This window comes from Antechinus flavipes, chromosome 4 (assembly GCF_016432865.1).
Source record: "Antechinus flavipes isolate AdamAnt ecotype Samford, QLD, Australia chromosome 4, AdamAnt_v2, whole genome shotgun sequence".
NCBI classification, from domain to species: domain Eukaryota; kingdom Metazoa; phylum Chordata; class Mammalia; order Dasyuromorphia; family Dasyuridae; genus Antechinus; species Antechinus flavipes.
Genome location: NC_067401.1, coordinates 368,263,986 through 368,284,718, shown reverse-complemented (window position 1 = coordinate 368,284,718; position 20,733 = coordinate 368,263,986). Strand labels below are relative to the sequence as shown.

Here is a 20,733-nt window from a genome sequence, read left to right as displayed (position 1 = left end):
TTCCTTTTCCACTGTGTATACTTTTTGACCCCATAACACCATTACTACACTTCTGTATCCCAAAGAGAGAAAAGAAAAGGGAATAGGACTTATAAGCACCAAAATATTTTTAGCAGCTTTTTTTTAGTGAGAAAAATGGAAATTAAATACTCATCAGTTGGGGAATGACTGAACAATTAGGTCTATGTTTGGAATGGAATACCACTGACAAGCATCACGACAAGCCAGGATGGTTTTAGAAAAATCTTGAAAGAATTACATAAGCTGATGTTAAGCAAAGTGAACAGTCTGAGAATACTACATACTAATAGCAACACTGTTAAGGATAATCAAGTATGAAAAACTTAGGACTTTAATCAAAACAAGATCCAAAACATTTCTGAGAAAACTATAATGGTGAATAATACTATTCACCTCCAGAAAGAGAACTGATGAATTCTGAATAATGATTAAAGCATTTTTTTTTTTGCTTTTTGTGTTGTAATTATTTTTGCAACATGGCTAATATGGATATATGTCTTATATAATTTTACATGAATAATGAATATTATATTGCTTGTCTTACTGGTAAGAGGGAAGCAGAGAATTTGTAACTCAATTTTTTTAAAAAGCAATGTTAAACATTTTTAAATGTAGTTGTATATTTAATGAAATAAACAAAAATATAATTAAATATAAAAACAATAGCACTTATCAGACTAATTTTGTTGTAGTTGTATATTTAATGAAATAAACAAAAATATAATTAAATATAAAAACAATAGCACTTATCAGACTAATTTTGTTATCTCTTAATATAGTTAATAGGCAGTATATTAGGGAACTATGAAGTTATAGAAATTTTATGTGTTCTGGAAGCAATTGTTGGGAGTTTCCAATAAGCAGATTCAATGTAGGACAAAGCTTCCTGATAATTACAACTATTCTGAAGTAGAATTAAATGTCTTAGAAAGTAGTGGATCCCGTTCTTTTTAAACTACCTAAGAAAACACTAAGAATGCAAAGATAAAGTGAAATCAAATATTTCCTGTCTTCAAGAACCTTACCTTCTACTGGTGGATATGAGAAGTATGCAGAGTAATAAATATTTGATAAAAGAAGAAAGCACTAATAAATAGGGGTATCAGAAAAAGCTAGTGAGTGGTACCTGGAAGGATGTTTAGCATTTTGAGAGGAATGGTGAGAAAAGGAATATCTCCCAGATATGGAGAACAACTTATTCAAAGACATATCAATGGAAGATGAAATGTCAAGTTTACACAATAATAAGTAGGCCAGCTTAGCTGGAACATAAAGTATGTGAAAGAGTAATATGCAATTAGTCTGGAATAATACTGGAGTTAGGCTGTGAAGTGTGCCAAGTTCAAGAATTTTAAGGACTTGCTGCAGGCTGTTGGGTGGGTGAAAAACTTGTTGCAGTAGAGAATACATAGAAATAGCACAATAAGAAACTTTCTTCCACACTTAAGAAAACGTAACTTAAAATCTGAAAATAAAATTCATGTAAATTTCATTGTATATATTTATACTTGTACTTGGGGCAAAGTTTTTTTTTTCTCTCTTCATTTTTTGTTTTAACTAAAAAAAGAGACATGATAATCTAGATAATTATCCAGTTCTCATTTGGTTGGTTACTTGCTGTATTTCCTTTTACTTTTTCTTCTCATTATTTTCTCTTTATTTCTAAAGTGGTAACAGAATAAGAATCACGGAGTAAAGTAAAATATGAAATTTCTTAAAATGTTAAAACCTCTTTGTAGAAACCTCAGGTCTCATTTTCTTTTAAAAGAGGAATGTTTTAATATAATCCTATCATTTCTTAAGTGTACTTTTGTATGAATTATGAAATGTCTTGTTCACATTCTGGACTATGACAAATCTGTAAAGTGTCCTGTCACTGAATGCTCACTAGACACCTTATAATTCAATTATAAGTACCCTCCAGGAACCATATAATTACGCATTCTTAGTAACATTCTCATCAATAGCAGTCAGATTTTCCTGGGAGTAGAAAGCTAATCCAGTGACCATCTGATGGTGTTATTCAATTCTTCTCCCAATTAAAAGGAACTTTTTTGAGGCCCCAGGGAGTAGACTCAACTAAGGAATCAGGGATTCCATTTCAGGCTCTTGACTATTCTAGCAATATGTTGTTTAATTTTAATATCTTTATGTTTGTGAAATTCTCATTTGTGAAGTTCTTTTAGATTTTAGATAAGGAGGAGATAGGCATCCCAAGAGCACAACCCTGGCCCTCCTTCAAATGAATTTGCCTACTCATTTGACATGTTCATTCAGATGGGGATTAATGCTAGATACTTGACTCCAAAGTTTTCAGGTTCTTTTTGACCCTAACTGAATTTTTTCAGGAAAATCACTATAGCAAAATATAGATATGACTAGAGTCTAGAATCTCCCTAATTACAAGTAATATAGTTTCCTCTCATGAAATTATTCAGTGGATAATATGAGTATCAGGTATGAGACAATATTGTTTCCTCCACCATAAAACCTGTATAGCATTTTGATAGCACTTCATGTTTTGCAAAAGTCTTAATAAATAATATTTAAATTTATCTAAGTACTGGAAAAAAACAGAAAGAGAGAAAAAGAAAAAGACAGGGGAAGGGAAGGAGGGAGAGAAGAAGGGAAGGATAGAGAGAAGGAGAGAAAAGAAGAGAGAAAGAAACTATTTCTCTTAAGTTCTTAGAGGCTATTCTTGTATTCAGTCATCTAAGCCTAAAAGATCAGTGGGTGACTGATTACCTCCATTACAGATAGTTGCCACACAGTCTTCAAACTGCTTACTCTTTTAAACATACTATCTTACTCTCTTTGAAAGCACAAAGGAAGCAGGATATTTTAAAGTTCATTTGTAATATTTTATATTTCTTCTTGTGAAAGAGAGAATCACTCCCTTTGCAAGAAGATGCATGCAGTTTTTTCATCAAGATCATGTATTCATAAGGCTATCTAGCAAAAACAACAGTAGCAGCAGCAGCAACAACAATACAAAGTGAGACTGAATAAAAGTGGGAATGAACTAATAATTGGTGTATATTTGTATTTATTCTTTTAGAAGGCTAGTTCTTTAAAAAAGTCATAAACTTGTTAGTTTTAAGTGTCAAAATAATAAACTTTGTTGACTCCTAGCATTAGTCACTTTCCAGGGCATCATTTGTTATGCATTATATTCCTGTCAGATTGATGACTACAGAATGCTAAAACAGGAGGCAGGGAATGACAAAAGAAAGAATTGTTTAAAAGAAGACATTTGCTCCCCATATCCCACAAAGTAGATATATAAGGTCCTTTTTAAACTCAAGGAGAAGAATATGAGGCAACAATTGCCATATAATTATGCAGTCATTTCTTAAGAATCTATTCTGTGCAATTTACTCTATTAAGTACTAGGAATGCAGAAGCAAGAGAGCTCTTACTGTCAAGGGAGCTTACTGGAATTCTCCAGTTGATGTTGGTAGAGTCCTAGAACTTTTTTCTATCTCACAGTGTTATAAAACTTATTAGGTCCCCTGATACCAATTGTCCCCTTTTTGAACACTTTCTATAATAATCCTATAATAATAAAAATTCAGTTTGTCATATGTAAGTTAAGATATATCTTCTTCTTTTATAAATAATTTTATTTTTTCAAAAAAATCTTAGCAAATATGCTCAGATTAACAAATTTGTACATTGGGTTTGTCATATATATAATATCTGTCTCATTCCATTACCTTTCTGTCAGGAGATGGATAGCATGCTTGATCATCAATCCTCTGGAATCATTATTGGTCTTGCATTGATTCTTGAGTATTTGAAAGTTGTTTGTCTTTGCAGTATAGTTGTTATTGTATAATGTGTGTTCCTGGGTCTTTCCCACTTTACTCTGGATCATTTTGCATAAATCTTTTAATGTTTCTCTGGAAACTATACTTTTGATCACATTCAATCATTCCCCATTTAATGGATACCCCTTAGTTAAGAGCAGGTTTGCAGGCAGAGAGGGCAGGTAGCTGACAAAACGAATGGTGTGCTAGGCTGGGATTCAGAAAACCCTGAATTATAATCTGGTTTAAGATATTAACAAGTTGTGGGATCCTGGACAAATCACTTAACCTCCTTTTATCTCAGTCTGCTCAAATGTAAAATGATGACAATAAGAGTTGTTGTGAGGATCAAATGTAATAACATTTGGAAAAGTGCATAGCACAGTGACTGGCTCATTGTATGTACCGTTTGGTTTTTTTTTTCCCCTTTAGTTACTTATTCTTTACTACTGCAACAGAATAGATAGATAGATAGGGTTAGAAATGTAGATATCTATAAAAGCTTATGGGCCCTTGCTTTCTTTTTCTGATCTCTTTTTGGGGGAGATTTAAGAGTTGATAAACACTTATTAAGCACCTACTATGTGACAAACACTGATAATTACTGGAAGGTTACCAAAAAAAAAAGTTAAGAGTCTCTACTCTTTGGAAGTTTACAATCTAATGAGTGAGACAATAAGCAAACAAATATGTGCAGATAAGCTGTATACAAGATAAATAGGAAATAATTAAGAAAGGGAAGACACTAGAATTGAGGGATTGGGACAGTCTTCTTGTAGAAGTCAGAATTTTAACTGGGACTTGAAGTCAGGGAAGCCAGAAGTTGGAGATGAGGATAGATATTGATATAGAAGATAGAACATAAAAGAAACACAATTCAAGAAAATTCCCAGAGCTGAGAGATAGATTATTTTGTTCATGAAACACCAAAGAAGTCAGTGTCATTAGAACATAGGATGAATGATGATGGTGGTGATGGTAGTAGGGAGCAAAGGTGGAATATGGTGTGAGGTATAAGACTGGAAAGGCAGAAGGGTTTCCAGGATGAAGGGCTTTGAATACCAAACAGAAGATTTTTTGCATTTAATCCTGGAGATAATAGGAAACCACTATGGTTTATTGAGAATGAGAATCCTGTTTGCCTCAATTTCCTTATCTGTAATTTAATTGGAAAAGGAAATGGCAAACCACTTCAGTAACTTTGCCAAGAAAACCCCAAATAAGAGTCGTGAAGAATTAAACGAAACTGAAATAACTAAATGAAAACAGATCAAAAGAAAAATTAGGTCAGAGGATAATCAGTATTAAAATTCATTTTCAGAATTTTTTTTCCAAAAAAAAGAATGTTAAAAATTAAAGCCTTTTTTTTTGGAAGCTCTATTTTTGAACTTAAAAAAAGTTAACAAAGGTTAGTAGTGGAATTACTTGAGTGGAGTTTTTATTAATTTAATTTTATAGTTAGTGAAGTATTTGATGTTTACCTAAAATTGGACAAATAAAAGAATCATAAGTCATTAATATTTGCGATTAGTACAATTAGTAGAATAATTATGAAATTGAATAATTCACCCCTTTTCTTAGCAGTATTTACTTGAGAAGGAGATTGATTTTTGAATTGAGGATACTAGTTTAAAAAATAGCAAAGGGGGAAATAATCTTGTCTCACTTTTCTGATAGATATGTATCATTATAAAACACCAAGAGAAGGAAATGAACTTTAGAAAAACATTTTGATAACAACCTCTAACTGTAATTGATCTCAGTTATAACTGTATATATTTTATTTTATGCATTTAAAGTATTAGTCTGAGGATCCTTAGATTTCACCAGACTGAGAAAAGTTCATAACATAAAGAAGGTTAAGAGCCCTTAATCATCTCTCCCACTCCATTATTTTACATATAAAGACAATGTGACCCAGAGAGGTTTGAACTTGTTCAAACTCATACAGTTTTGTGGTACTTTTACAATATCTCTTGACATAAAACTTTGATAAAACTAGAAAAATTCTTTCTTCCTTTCTATATTCTAGAGAGGGTCCCTTCTCCCACCTAAAACTCCAGGTCTTCCCTTGCTTTGAAATCCGCTCCCAGCAATATTTGGAATCTTCTTTGATGGAAACTTCCATGCCCCATTCATCCTTGCCAATTGGTACCCATTACCTGTGATGTCACAAGGGGCAAACCAGTCAGAAACTCTTTAAGTGAGACCTCATCATCTCTCCCCCCATTTCAACAATACTATAGCACCTTGTTGCAGAGGCCATCCCAGTTATCTCAAACTTAATAACTGCAAGAGTGACTGAAAACTTGGGTGTGAGCACTTGCCTGGATCACAGCACCACCTCTTCAGGGCCTGGAAATCAGCATACCCCTGGCCTGGACATTATGTACATTTTCCCCTCTAGAGATCTGGATGAATCCTTGTCTTTCAGGTGGCTGTGATAATCCTAGTGTATCTTTTCCCCCTACATTTCCCTCCCTTTTCATGCTTCCCCTCTCATTCTCCTCACTCCCAATTTACCAACTTCATTTGTATGACGTAAAATGTTCCCTTAATAAAAGGTCTATTATTTTTTTTTAACATTTTTTGACTTGTATGAGTTCCCCATAAAAAGTTTTCTTTCATGGCATAATCCAAAAGCCATGTCATAAAATACTTAATCATGATGACTACAGTATGATCTAAGTGAAAGTGCCCTGGTCAAATGTCACTTCCTTAGTGAATGCTATCTCTGATGCCTCCTCCTCAGAATTCCTGTCAAGTGTTTATACCACAATTTATGAATGTTTACATTTTACAACAAGCATTTCATTCAACACAAATGTATTAAGTACCTCCTATGTGCAAGATACTATGATAGGTTCTCATCTCCCACACAAAGATAAAAGGAAAATTGTCTCTGACAAGGTTACATTCTACCTTGTGTTAGTCATAGTCTTTCCTAAGTGTAATTGAAATACTTAAGCAATTTTATAGTGCTTTAAGATTTATGAAGTTCTTCACAAATGCTCACAGCAGCCCTGAGAGGCAAGTCCTATTGTTATTCCCAAAATACAGATGAGGAAACTTGAGTCAGAGAGAAGTTAAGAAATTTGCCTAAGTCACACATAAGTGTTTAAGACTACATTTGAATTCAGGTCTCCATTCCAGGTTTAGCACTCTAATACATTGCACCACCTAGCTGTCTCTGTCATAAGCTCTATGAGCTATGGGATCCTGTGTCATTCATTTTGTGTCCCTCAAAGGACAGAGAACACGATCTTGAATATAAAGGCCCCAGTCAACATTTACTGACTCATATATGAATTTTCCTGGCTTTTCTGCCTCTATTTTCTATCCAAATTATTTCTGGATATCTGAATTGTCTTGTACTCCATTGTATCATAGTGCATTTTGTGAATTTTATGATCCTAAATCACCAATTCCATTTCTTTTAACTGTGTGCTTTGTAAGCTGACAATAGTACTCATATTCATTTCCTATATTCCTGTTCCCTAGGTATATTCTGATATATTTTAACTTTCTCTACCTCTTGAACATGAAATCTCTGTCTTGGCTTCCATATACTTAATGATATAGAATTTAACTCTTTAGTCCATCTACAATTATATGTACTTTTATTGTAAAAAATTGATCCTTATAAAGAACCTTTAAAATCTCATCCCATTTACTTGAGTCAAAGGACTGTGATTTGGACAAATAAATCCTTCTGGGCCTCAGTTACCTCAACTGTGAGATGAGGGAGTTGGACTAGCTGGCTCTATAGGTTCTTCAAAATCTAAATCTATAGTTTTATGTTATTACAATAACTCTCATAAGCAATTGTATATTTTTAATTTACATATTTATATTAAATACATATTATATATATTATATTGGAATTTATCATAATATTTATCTTTATAATAAAAATTATCTCTCATTGCTGGACAGCAGTAAAAGATGTACTTCTGGAAACTAAATTTATAATGTAAATTTTTCGTTTTCAGTGATAAAATTGAAAGATAGGTAAGATGACAAGAAAAAGAATAATTTAAAATATTTGATAAAAATTAAAGCACAGTCATCTATTTTTTATGTGTAACAAAAAATAGTGATTTTTTTTCTTTTAAAAACACTTATTTGCTCACATGTAACTGCCCTGAAATTGTACTGTAAGGACAAACAAAGGTCACCAATCCTTCCAACTCCTAGTTCTTTGTCAAAAATGGACACAGTTAATGAGGTTTGTTTGGTACAGCACAAATTCTCAGACACAGATAGAGATCCTTTCAATGGAAACAAATTTGTTTGGCTTTACCAGGTTACTTAGCGATTAATAATAGCCTTGAGATGCAGGTCAGGAAGGTCATTGTACCAGCTTGCCAACACAATCTAAATGTGCAGCTAGTCCAGTTATCCAGGCTTGGAGGCCCCCAAAATACTATGCATAAAGTAAAACAGGCTATTTTCCAACTCCTTTTTTCATATTAATAAGCAATTTTCAAGAGAAGGGTGGCAAAATGGGGGCCATGCCACTCTAAGTAATTCATTTATTTTGCAATTTAATCTTATGTTGAAAAAAAAATTACACTGCTGCGAAAGCATAGCATGGTGATTTTTAAACGTCAGTATGTTTCATAAGTAACCTTGTATGAAATATTGTATTAGTACCCTTTAACAGTAAACTGGAAAAAAATCTACAGATTGAAATAGATGTATATACCTTTTTCTTACTTGAATTCTCTCCACCCTCTTTAATTCTCTTTTTCCCTGCTATCTTTGAAGCAAAAGCAAGGGTGATTTACTTAAAATATATTCATTTTCTATTGTGTTATATGTTTGTGTGCATACCTTTAAAAGTGTATTCTAAAATAAATCCTGAAAAGATGCTGTGACCTGGGGAAAGTATTAAGTAATTTTCCAAACCATTTTTGTTTGTTTGTTTGTTTAGCAAGTTAGATTTTGGTATGCTACTTAAACTTCAAAAATATTTATGGGGGTCAACTAGATATAGAGAACATGACAATGTTTGCAGGAGAAAAAACACTGGCCTTGTCTTCCTGGAACTCAAAATTCTAGATAATTCAAAACACCTAGAATTATGTCAAAATACAACTTTTATCATCTTTATTGAACTATGTGTACATGCACATATACTTGTCAGAGAGACACATGAATATTTTTAGTATTTTAATTTTATTGAACATATGAAAGAGGCTTGAAATGTTTCATCTAGTTTAACATTTATTCTGTCTATACACATCACTGAACCAAGTGTCAATCTTTTGTATGCTGGCTAATGTACAATGTCTGTTTCTTATTGATCTTATTAGAAATGCTAATTGGGATTAAGTTGTAATAAATTATGTGTACAATAGACAGATGCACAATTTTGAAATTGGCATTGCATATGAAAATAATGATTTGAGATGCCTAAATGTCAAATCAAAGCTTCACATTTCAGCGGCTTAACTATCTGTTTTAGAAGTTAAAATCACTAAGTCATCTAATTACATCAGGCAAAATCTATTTTCATAATTTCCTTTCCGTTCAAAATGTCTGTTTCCTAACTTTATTGAGTAAAATGACAGTTGTAGGCACTTTAAAAACAGATAAGCACAATACAAATGTGTTCTTATTTCTACACATAATAGTTCCTCAAAAATACTGGGTTCATTGTAAATAACAGAGAATTGTTTTGATGCAGGGAAGCACTGGAGGAGTTTGCAGAGATGAAAGCTCGAGAAAAGAAGGCGGCTGATCTAGAGAAGGAAGAGAAGAGAAAGCAGAACCAAGCCCGAAAGACCCATTACCTTCTCAGCACAAAGCAGGTCGGTATACCTGGCTCTGGCAGCTCTCGCAAGCCACTGGAGCCCCGAGTCTGACAGAGATAAACTAGCAGGCTGAATGGGACATGACTTGTTGGAAAGATATCACAAAGACACAGCTTCGAGTTCAATTTCAGGCTTTTCTCTAGGCAAGAGCAGGCACCATGACTATTCTGTGACAGCGGTTTCGGAGAGGCTCACAGAAAGCGTCTAAGTCAGCAGTTTGATCTGCCGCGCTGATAACGCAACACAAAGGGCATCGCCTCACTTTCAAAACTCATTTTGACTGGTGTATTGTTATGTTGTTGAACTAGTCTAGAACTAACAAGTGCTTAAAGCGGAAGACGCTTTCCCTTTCTCTCTTTTTAATTGAGCTAATGCTGAGAGTCTACGCTTTCTCTGTGTTTCCAAATAGGATTTAAGGAAGGTTTTCAAGTAAAGGTTTTCCTCTTATCTGTTCGCTTCAGCCAAGTTTTTTCTTTATTTTAAGGAGGAATTTGATTTTGCATATTTCGGAATCATCTTTGCATTCAGACAATTTTCATGTTTCATGGTTTTAGTTTTGTTGATAAAAAGAGAATGTAATTTTTAAATGTGAGCGCGGTTCACCGAGATCTGTGATTTTATTAGTGTTGGGAACTGATGTCCCGTAGATCTTCAACTTATCTATAACAGATAGTCGTGCAAAGCTGGCTGGGGAGCTAAGGAGTTAAAAGTGTTGTCATTGTTCACACAGCTGCCACACAGTTAGTGTATATTCAAAGCAGGTCATGAACCCAGGTATTCTGAAATACTGGAGCAGCACTCTCTCCAGTACAGTATATTCCCTCTTAATATTTTACACAAAAAGCTAAAAGAATATGATTTTTAATATCCAAGAATTTTCAAGGTATATGTATTTTAAAGAATTGAACATTTAAAATGATGGTAAGAATTCACTTGTTTAAAGTGCCTTAAAGATTTCAGAATAACAGAGTCAAATAATATTGGGATTGGAACAGACCCAAGAGACAATCTGTACGAGAACAAGAATCCATTGTAATATACCCTAGAGGTCTATCTAGCCTCCCCTCCCCCTTTTTTAGATAGTTATCTTTTGTTTTATCACCTAGATTTCCCTCTGCATCCTCTCTTCTCTATCTCAATAGCAAATTTTAGGGGTTGAAAATAGAATAAAGCTTTAAGCTAAGATAAGATAATCAATACATTAAGGAGAAAACTGACATCTTGTATTTGTCATCCATGAAATCTCCTTTCTTCCCATCACTCCAAGACAGGATGCTTTTTCATTCTCTTTTTTAGAATGGACCAAGTTTATTCTGGAAAATTTTGCAACGTTAATTTTAGATTGCATTATGGTGGTGGTTCTTTCCATTACATCACTGAGATCTATTGTGTTCTTACTCTATTTCACTTTGTTTTAGTTCAATCAAGTCTTTCCATGGTTTGTTGTTGTTGTTGTTATTGTTGTTGTTTTGTTTTGATCACATTCATCATTTCTTAATACACAGTAATATTTCATCCCATTTATGTACTGCAATTTGTTTATCCATTCTCCAATGTTTCCAGTTCTTTGCTCTTACAAAAATTGGCCCTATAAACATTTTGCTGTATGAAACCTTTTTGTCAATGACCTCTTTGTCAATGACTGCTATATCTAGCAGTGGAATCTCTAGGTTAAAAGTTATGGATTTTCTCACTACTTCATGACAGTAATTCCTAATTGCTCCCCAAAATAATCTGTACTGCATCATAGTTCCACCAATAATGCTCTAATGTCTGTCTGTATGTCTACAACTTCTCTAGTATTTTCATCCTCTCTTGTCACCATCCAGGCTTTTTTAATAAGGTAGAATTACTGTCTTCTGAGAAAGGATGTTCCATTTTGGGATAGCTTTTAGAGGTCAAAGAGACTAAATCTGCCTGTTTAGGATCTATCAGAATCAAACTAATGCCTCTTCTACATGATAGCTCTTCATTTCTTTAAAGAAAACTGTCAGGTTCCTTCTAAATATTCTCTTTTTAAAGTCAAATATCTTCAGTTTCTCCAATTAGCAAGATCTCCAGGTCCTTTCTCATTCAGGTTATTCATGCTCTGCATGTCTACATTTTAGCTAAAAGTGCTTTAAAAATGGAACATCAGGTTGGAGATCAGCATGGCTTCTGCACAAGAATAACATGCAAATTCTTGAAGCTTTCAGTATTTTTCAACTCAGTTCCTATCTCCCACAAAAGGCCTTTCCTGGTCTTCTTCCATTCTCCATCCATCCCAGCTCAATAGTCATCTTCCCTCAGAAATTACTTCTATTTTATTCTTTATATATTTTGCACGTACATAGTCATTTGCATGTTATCTCCTTCTAAAAGATGGGCTTCTTAGATTCAGAGACTACTGTTTTTGCCTTTCTGTGTAGCCCCAGTCCTTAGTACAGTGCCTGGCATATACCATATCATAAGCATGTAAGAAATACTTGACCTAAAATTATTAAATTCAATTTAACAAACATTAAATTTCTTCTATGTACATGGGATGAGATGGATATTGAAGAGGCAAAGGCAAATATTGAACAACCTTTCTTTTCAAATACCCACTGGTAATTTCAACAGAAACATAGTATTAAGAAATGAGGACACCATGAAAGATTTTATGGAGGAAATTGGACCTGAGTATGCTTGGAAGGAATCTAGGGATTATAATAAATGAGAAGAAAAAACATTCTGGACATGAGGTAGCTACAGGTACAAAGGCATGCATGGCAGTGGGAGATGTGATTTGTGAAAAGGGAAGAACCAATAGGATGATTTAACTTAAATGGAGTGTGTGGAAATGGAAATAATATGAAACAAGGCAGGAGAAATAGGTGGGAGCCAGATTGTGGAAGGTTATAAATGTTAAAGTGACAATTGTATATTCTAAAGGCAATAGGGATCTACATTTTTTTCTTTTGTAATTGTGAATGTATGGCCAGATCTATGTTTCAGGAAAATAATATGGTCATTAATGTGGAGAATAGATTGGAGGGAGAAGAGGTTTAGAAATAGGAACAATTATCATGTCTATTGCAATAAGACAAGTGAGAACTAATGAGTCCCTATGAATGAGGACAAGATCAGTGACTCCCCAGTAATGTATGTCCAGAACTGAGAACACTATTTGTGATATTTCCTGACTAGAACAAAGTATAATGAGATCACCATCTCTGCAATTCTACATGCTGTTTTTTAAATACAGGACAAAAAAATTAGCATTTTTGTTTATTTATTTTGCAGTTGATCCACATTGGGCTTCTAGTCCACTAAAACAAAGTTTTTTTTTTTTTTTTTTTTTCAGGCAAACTACAATCTAGTCATATCTCCTGCATGTTGTATTTTTAATTTTGTTGGATTTTTTTAGTCCAACTGTAGGACTTTACATTTATCTTTTACATTCATCTAAGTAACATTCTAACTATACTCAATACTGGATTTTTAAATGTTAAATCTCTTTTCTTAAAAAAAAAGTTCACCATTTACTAATCTAGCATACAAAGAGAGTTTAATATTAAAATTATTAAATTCACAAGTAGAATGTGTCTGAAGGCTAATTTTAAAGAAATTAGCTTTTTATTTTTCAAAATATATGCAGAGGTAATTCTCAATATTCACCCTTACAAAAGCTCGTGTTCCAATTTTTTCTCCTTTCTCCCCACCTTCCCCCTGATGTTGATTAAACATCAAGTATAGGTTAAACATGTGCAATTCTTCCAAAAATATTTCCACATTTATCATTCTACAGACAAAAAAAAAAAGATCAAAAAGGGGGAAAATGAGAAAAATAAAAACAAGCAAACATACAACAACAATAAAAAGTGAAAATACTATGTTGTGATATACATTCAGTTCTCATAGTCCTCTCTCTAGGTGCAGATGGCTTTCTCCATTACCTCTATTGGAATTGACCTGAATCACTTCATTGTTGAAAAGAGTCATGTCCATCACAGTTGATCATCACATAATTTTCTTGTTGCTGTTTATAATGTTCTCTTGGTTCTACTCATTTCATGTAGCATCAGTTCATATAAGTCTCTACAGGTCGAAGGCTAAATTTTAAAATAAGAATGCTGCACCTCAGAGGATATTTCTTTGTTCTAGTAAGTGCTGCAAATCTTAAAGACAACAAAATTAACTATATTTTATAATAGATAATGCCTTACCTATTGTTAAAAGTTTATATAATATTTTAAAAAGCTAGAGCACTATATTTTATATATTATGTGTTTTATATATAACAATGGCACTATATTTTAAAAGTCTATTTTCATGTTATTTTTAATTCTTAAAAAATATACAAAAGTTCACAGTGGATATATTTAGAGCTGGAAGAGACTTAAAAATTAAACCAACCCCATATTTACAGAGAAGGAAAAGACCTAATAGCACAGGTGACTTACTTAACCTTTCATACATTTGAATCTGTGATTCAAATCCAAATTCTATAACTCCAAATTTAGCCCTCTTTTAATGAAATATTTTTAAATTCTATATTTGTTACTGATTTTATCTTTTCCTTACTCATGTAAGCACTTTAAAAGAAGTTACCACAAATAAATAACCAATAGTTTCAGTAAGTGAATTAACAGACTCCTCAAGGCTTTATTAGTTTAAAAAGTTAAGGTAATATTGGAATTTTTAAAATATGTTTATTTCAGTAAGACAACTGAACATAGTAACATATTTGCATAAATAATCAATCATCATTTACTAGTAATAATAAGGTTAATTTGTTGCTACAGACTTAATATAATTAATCAATTATATTTCTTAGAAAATACTGCTTGCTATGCACCTCCTAACCTATAAAAACATGGCTCAATTTAATTCCATTATTAAATGAGCACATGAAGAATTTTTGTCTCTGTAAATGTTTTCTGAAATTCTTTTTACCTGAATCAAAAGGTAACATTCAAAATTACACCATTCTAGATTTTTAAATTAAAGTATATATTCTTACAAAAGAAAAAAAATGATTATTTAACAAAGTTATTTATGTCAATTCAGGAATTTGTCTAATTAAATTTCTCACAAATATGATCATTGGTGATATTCTTGTTATAGACTTTTTAAACTTAATTTGTTTATTGATCTCTGAAGAAATTAAAAAATCAAGATAAATAAGGATTGAAAACATTTTTAATGACTGAATGCTAAGGAATGTTTGAAGAAATCTTATTTTCAGATTTCCCTGTATTTATTTTTAAAAAGTTATACTTTCATTTCCCTGTTCTTGTTCTTGAGTAATAAATTATGTTGTCTGCTCCACCTACTGGTAGCAATATGCAAAGAAGTTTATTGTTAGCTTGATTTAAAAAAAACCAAAAAAGCAAAAAAACAAAAAAAACAAAAACAAAAACAAAACCCCCAAATCCCAACCAAACAAACCAAATAAGCCTTAACTCCAAAATGGTACCAGAATTTTAGAGAAACATCTTAGGAAAACTAAAGATCTAGAATAAAATGAGAAACTATATCTTTGATAATTTAGCCACAGCCTGCAGTTGTTTTTAAAAGTATAGGATATAGAACAGTCCAGTAAACCATTACTTTGTTATTTAAAAGAATGATTTCTTTTTGCCTTCCTTTGTTTTAACATGATAGTGTATAATATAAACAAGTATAACAACAGATTATATTGCAGAATGCCTGTAAATTTTATGTGTACATTTGTAAATTAAAATATGATTTGTAAATCAGTGAACATTTAATGGGAAAATATTAACTCAAATTTTTGGATATTATTTTCATGCTACTGTCATGTTTTATGAGGTTTATTCTTCAAATAAACAATGAAGATTTCCAATAAGGTTATAGAATGTTAAACCTGAAAAGGGCCCTTAGAGATTACAATCATTTTACAGATAAAGAAACTGAGCTCTAATAGAGTAATTTTTTTAAAGAGTTATGTACTTAGCCAGAAATTTAAAGAAACTTTTGTTATTTCAAATAAGGAAAAGTGCTTTGGATATTTCATGTTTCTTAAAAATGAATATGCTCACTGTTTTTCTAATACACACAGACATACATATATACACACATTTTTGTAAAGAAGAATAATGCTGAAATTTGAAGATTAGGCAGTATGTTTATGATGATGATGATGATATTGTTGCAATTTTTTTATGCTTAACAACATGATCATAAAAGCTTTCCTGTGGGCAATAGATCATGTTTCATCATGTCTTCCACAATTTCAATCCTGCTCTAATTTCAAAGTCTCCTACTATAAATGGTAATAACCATTCACATTCTCCTTAGATTCTAAACTTTAAGGTTATCTTTCATGATCATTTTCCTCATTCTTTACACCCAGTGAACAAATTCTGCTAATCCCCTCTTTAAAATGTCTTTCACAATCCCCTCTTCCTACTTCTAATTTTCTTGTCTTAAGAGTTAATATACTCAAATATAGTAACTGCAATAACTTTGTTTCTTTTAAATAAAATAAACAGTTCTAACATCCATTATGTTCAATCTCTTCTCTTCTTCAATTAAGTAGGAATACTGCCAGTAGGTGAATTTTCCCAAATACTTCTTTAAATATATCATTCTACTATTCTAAAAACTCCCAACAATTCTCTATTACCCTTGCAGTTTAAACTATCTCACCAGCCAGTTTAATTTTATCCTATACATGTTTTTCAGTTTGACAAGCAAGGGAGGATAAGAGAGACCACAGAAGCCATCTATTGTAACCTAATATGAATAGGAATCATCTATATAAAGTCCCCCAGAAGTGATCATCTAACTAGTTCTTAATGACTTCAAGTGATGGAAAAATCATTCAATAATTTAGTCATTAGAAAATTTTTCCTCTATCATTCTGAAATTTACTTCTTGGCATGTTTTATCCATTATTCTTAATTCTTCCATCAGAGACTAAAAACAAATGATGGTAGGGAGATTGAATTAATAGATTCAAAGTATTGGGTGTATTTCTTAGAAGGCATTCTTTTGAGTGGAGTACATTTTAGTGAACCTTAAGAAGCTACAGTATTTGATACCTAAAGTATGCTAATTTTGAGTACTTGGGAAGACAGCAAGTATTGTGAAGGTGCTAAAAGAAAAGTTGGAGTGCATTATTAAATACAAATTTTCATACTTCCCAAATCTGCCCATATTTTAGATTAGAGCAGCTCCTAACTCCTTTAATACTTTCATGTTATTTGAATATATTAATTGCTTTGTGATCTCATCGATGTTTCTGCTTTTTCCAACAATCAGATAACAAATCATATTTTCTCATCCTATGCAACTTTTATTCATGTTTCTCCATAAGTGCACCACAATGTACTGGTGGACTTCCAGTAGATTGCTCAACTTTACACAACTTTACATACATACTTGTGAAACAGATAGTCAAATTATAATTTATCCTTTGTCTTCCTTCCCTGTGATTGTATAGGTAAAGGGTGGACAAAGATATTCCTTCCACATACTCAATTTAAGGAAGGCATCCAAAACAGTCTTTTTTTTTTTTTTAAATTTCTCACCCCTCTGCATTCCTCTGGACCTTATCATACACCCATAATATGTACCCTATATCTACATCCTCACTTTCTCTTTATGTGTTGACTCCTTCACTAGACTATTCTGGAGATCAAGGACTGTCTCTGACTTTTCTTTGAAACCTCAGAATCAGAGAAAGTAGTAGGTACTTAATAAATGTTTATTGACTGGCTGACTACATAATGTGTTCAAATCATTTCCCACTTGCTTATTTCTCTGAAAACACGCTTTTAAATCTACCATTCTCTTGTGCAATTCTATGGTAATATACTGCAGCCTAATCCTCTATATTGTCTTTTTGATGATCTGCACTGCAACTTTAACCCTTCAAAAACTGATTATAATATTCCAAACTTGGAAGGCATGGTTTGTATTGCTATTATTTTTCATTATTAAAGCCTTTTATTTTTAAAACAAATGCATAGATAATTTTCAACATTAATTCTTGAAAAATTTTGTGTTCCAAATTTTTTTCTCCTTCCCTTACATTCCCTCCCCTAGATGGCAAGTAATCCAATATACATTAAACATGTGCAATTCTTCTATACATATTCTCACAATTATCATGTTGCACAAGAAATTCAGATCAAAAAAGGGAAAAACTGAGAAAGAAAACAAAAGCAAGCAAACAACAACAAAAAGTAAAAACACTAAGTTGTGACCTATAATCAGTTCCCACAGTGCACTCTCTGGGTATAGATGGCTCTCTCCATTATAAGACCATTAGAATTGACCTGAATCATCTCATTGTTGAAAAGAACTACATCCATCGGGATTGATCATCATATAATCTTTTTGTTGCTGTATACAATGATCTCCTGGTTCTGCTCATTTCACTTAGCATTTGTTCATCTAAGTTTCTCCAGGCCTCTCTAAAATTATCCTCCTGATCTTTTCTTATAGAACAATAATATTCCCTAACATTCATATACCATAACTTATTTAGCCATTCTCCAACTGATGGACATCCAATCAGTTTCCAGTTTCTAGTCACTACAAAAAGGGATGCCACAAACATTTTTGCACATATGGATCCCTCCTTTAAGATCTCTTTGGGATGCAGGCTCTTTTGAGATGTCATTAGAAACATTGCTGGATTAAAGGTTATGCATAGTTTGATAGCCCTTTGGGAATGGTTCCAGATTATTCTCCAGAATGGTTGAATCAATTCACAATTCCACCAACAATGTATTATTAGTGTTTCAGTTTTTCCACATCCTCTCCAACATTCATTATTATCTTTTTCCATCATCTTAGCCAATCCAAGATGTAGTGGAACCTCAGACTTGTCTTAATTTGTATTTCTCTGATCAATAATGATTTAGAGTACCTTTTCATGTGATTAAAATGGTTTCAATTTCTTCAGTTGAAAATTGTCTGTTCATATCCTTTAACTACTTATCAGCTGCAGAATAGTTTGAATTCTTACAAATTTGAATCAATTCTCTATATATTTTAGAAATAAGGTCTTTATCAAGACTCTGAATGTAATTTTTGTCAGTTTACTGCTTCCCTCTTGTCTGCATTAGTTTTGTTTGTACAAAACTTTTTAACTTAATATAATCAAAAATTTCCACTTTGTATTCCATAATGTACTCCAGCTCTTCTTTAGCCATAAATTCCTTCCTTCACTACAGATCTGAGGGATAAACTATCCTTTGTTCTTCTAATTTGCTTATAATATCACTCTTTGTGTCTAAATCATAGATCCATTTTGACCTTATCTTAGTATAGGATGTTACGTGTCAGTCAGTGCCTAGTTTCTGTCCTCCTAGTTTCCAATTTTCCCAGCAATTTTTCTCGAATAGTGAGTTCTTATCCCAGAAATTGCAGTCTTTGGGTTTATCAAACACTAGATTACTAGAGCCATTGACTATTGTGGCTTGTGAACTTAACTTATTCCACTGATCAAATACTCTCATTTTTAGCCAGTAGCAAATGGTTTTTGATGACTGCTGCTTTTAATAAAGTTTTAGATCTGTCAACAGCTAGGCCACCTTCATTTGCATTTTTCATTAATTTCCTTGAAATCCTTGACCTTTTCTTTTTCCAGATGAACTTTGTTATTATTTTTTTCTAGCTCTGTCAAATAATTTCTTGTAGGTTTGATTGGTATGGCACTGAATATGTATATTAATTTAGATAAATTTGTCATTTTATTATTTTAGCCCAGCCTACCCATGAGCCCTTGATATCTTTTTTTTCTAATTTATTAGATTTGACTTTATTTGTGTGGAAATTGTTTTATAATTGTGTTCATATAATTCCTGACATTGCTTTGGTAGGTATACTCTCAAATATTTTATATTATCTACAATTATTTTAAGCGCAATTTCTCTTTGCATCTCTTGTTCTTGGACTTTGTTGATAATATAAAAATGCTGATTTATATAGATTTATTTTGTATGCTGCAACTTTGCTTAAGTTTTTTTTTTTTTATATTTTATTTTATTTTATTTAATAATAACTTTATGTTGACAGAATCCATGTCAGGGTAATTTTTTTACAGCATTATCCCTTGCACTTGTTTCTGTTCCGATTTTTCCCCTCCCTCCATACACCCCCTCCCTAGATGGCAAGCAGTCCTATATATGTTAGATATGTTGCAGTATATCCTAGATACAATATATGTTTGCAGAACTGAACAGTTCTCTTGTTGCACAGGGAGAATTGGATTCAGAAGGTAGAAATAACCCGGGAAGAAAAACAAAAATGCAGATAGTTCACATTCATTTCTCAGTGTTCTTTCTTTGGGTGTAGCTGCTTCTGTCCATCATTTATCAATTGAAACTGAGTTAGGTCTCTTTGCCAAAGAAATCCACTTCCATCAGAATACATCCTCACACAGTATCGTTATTGAAGTATATAATGATCTCCTGGTGCTGCTCATTTCACTTAGCATCAGTTCATGTAAGTCTCTCCAAGCCTCTCTGTATTCATCCTGCTGGTCATTTCTTACAGAACAATAATATTCCATAACATTCATATACCACAATTTACCCAGCCATTCTCCAATTGATGGGCATCTATTCAATTTCCAGTTTCTAGCCACTACAAACAGGGCTGCCACAAACATTTTGGCACATACAGGTCCCTTTCCCTTCTTTAGTATTTCTTTGGGATATAAGCCCAATAGAAACACTGCTGGATCAAAGGGTATGCACAATTTGATAACTTTTTAGGCATAATTCCATATAACTTTGCTTAAGTTGTGAAATTTCTAGTAGCATTTTAGTTGATTCTTTAGGATTCTCTAAGTATATCATCATATCTGCAAAGAGTTTGATAATTTGGTTTCCTCGTTGCCTTCACTAATTCCTTTAATTTCTTTTTTTCTCTTATTACTAAAGCTAACATTTTAATATAATATTGAATAGTAATGATGATAGTGGGCAACCTTGTTTCAACCCTGATCTTATTGGGAATGGTTCTAGTTTATCCCCATTAAATATGATGCTTGCTCATGGTTTTAAATAGATGTTATTGATCATTTTAAGGAACACTCCATTTATTCCTATACACTCTAGTATTTTAATAGGAATGGGTGT

At 32.5% G+C, this 20,733-nt stretch overlaps 2 protein-coding genes and 1 pseudogene across 5 annotated transcripts in view; 2 read left to right on the top strand and 1 right to left on the bottom strand.

Moving 5' to 3' along the window:
• The window catches only part of GPATCH2 (G-patch domain containing 2), a 452,239-nt gene extending 446,206 nt beyond the window's left edge, over positions 1 to 6,033 (bottom strand). For 2 of the 4 annotated variants that reach the window (XM_051998289.1, XM_051998292.1), the window contains exon 1: positions 5,882 to 6,032. In XM_051998289.1, coding sequence (XP_051854249.1) covers positions 5,882 to 5,958 — 77 coding nt within the window. In that variant the 5' untranslated portion in view covers positions 5,959 to 6,032. Of the gene's footprint in view, positions 1 to 5,881 lie in introns of all 4 variants that reach the window. The other 2 variants (XR_007953687.1, XM_051998291.1) reach the window with 2 other exon arrangements.
• Positions 1 to 20,733, top strand: part of SPATA17 (spermatogenesis associated 17) — a 275,330-nt gene that overhangs the window by 146,568 nt on the left and 108,029 nt on the right. The window contains exon 6 of the mRNA XM_051998293.1: positions 9,523 to 9,646. Coding sequence (XP_051854253.1) covers positions 9,523 to 9,646 — 124 coding nt within the window. The remainder of the gene's footprint in view (positions 1 to 9,522; positions 9,647 to 20,733) is intronic.
• LOC127563595 (uncharacterized) lies at positions 11,752 to 11,851 on the top strand (annotated as a pseudogene).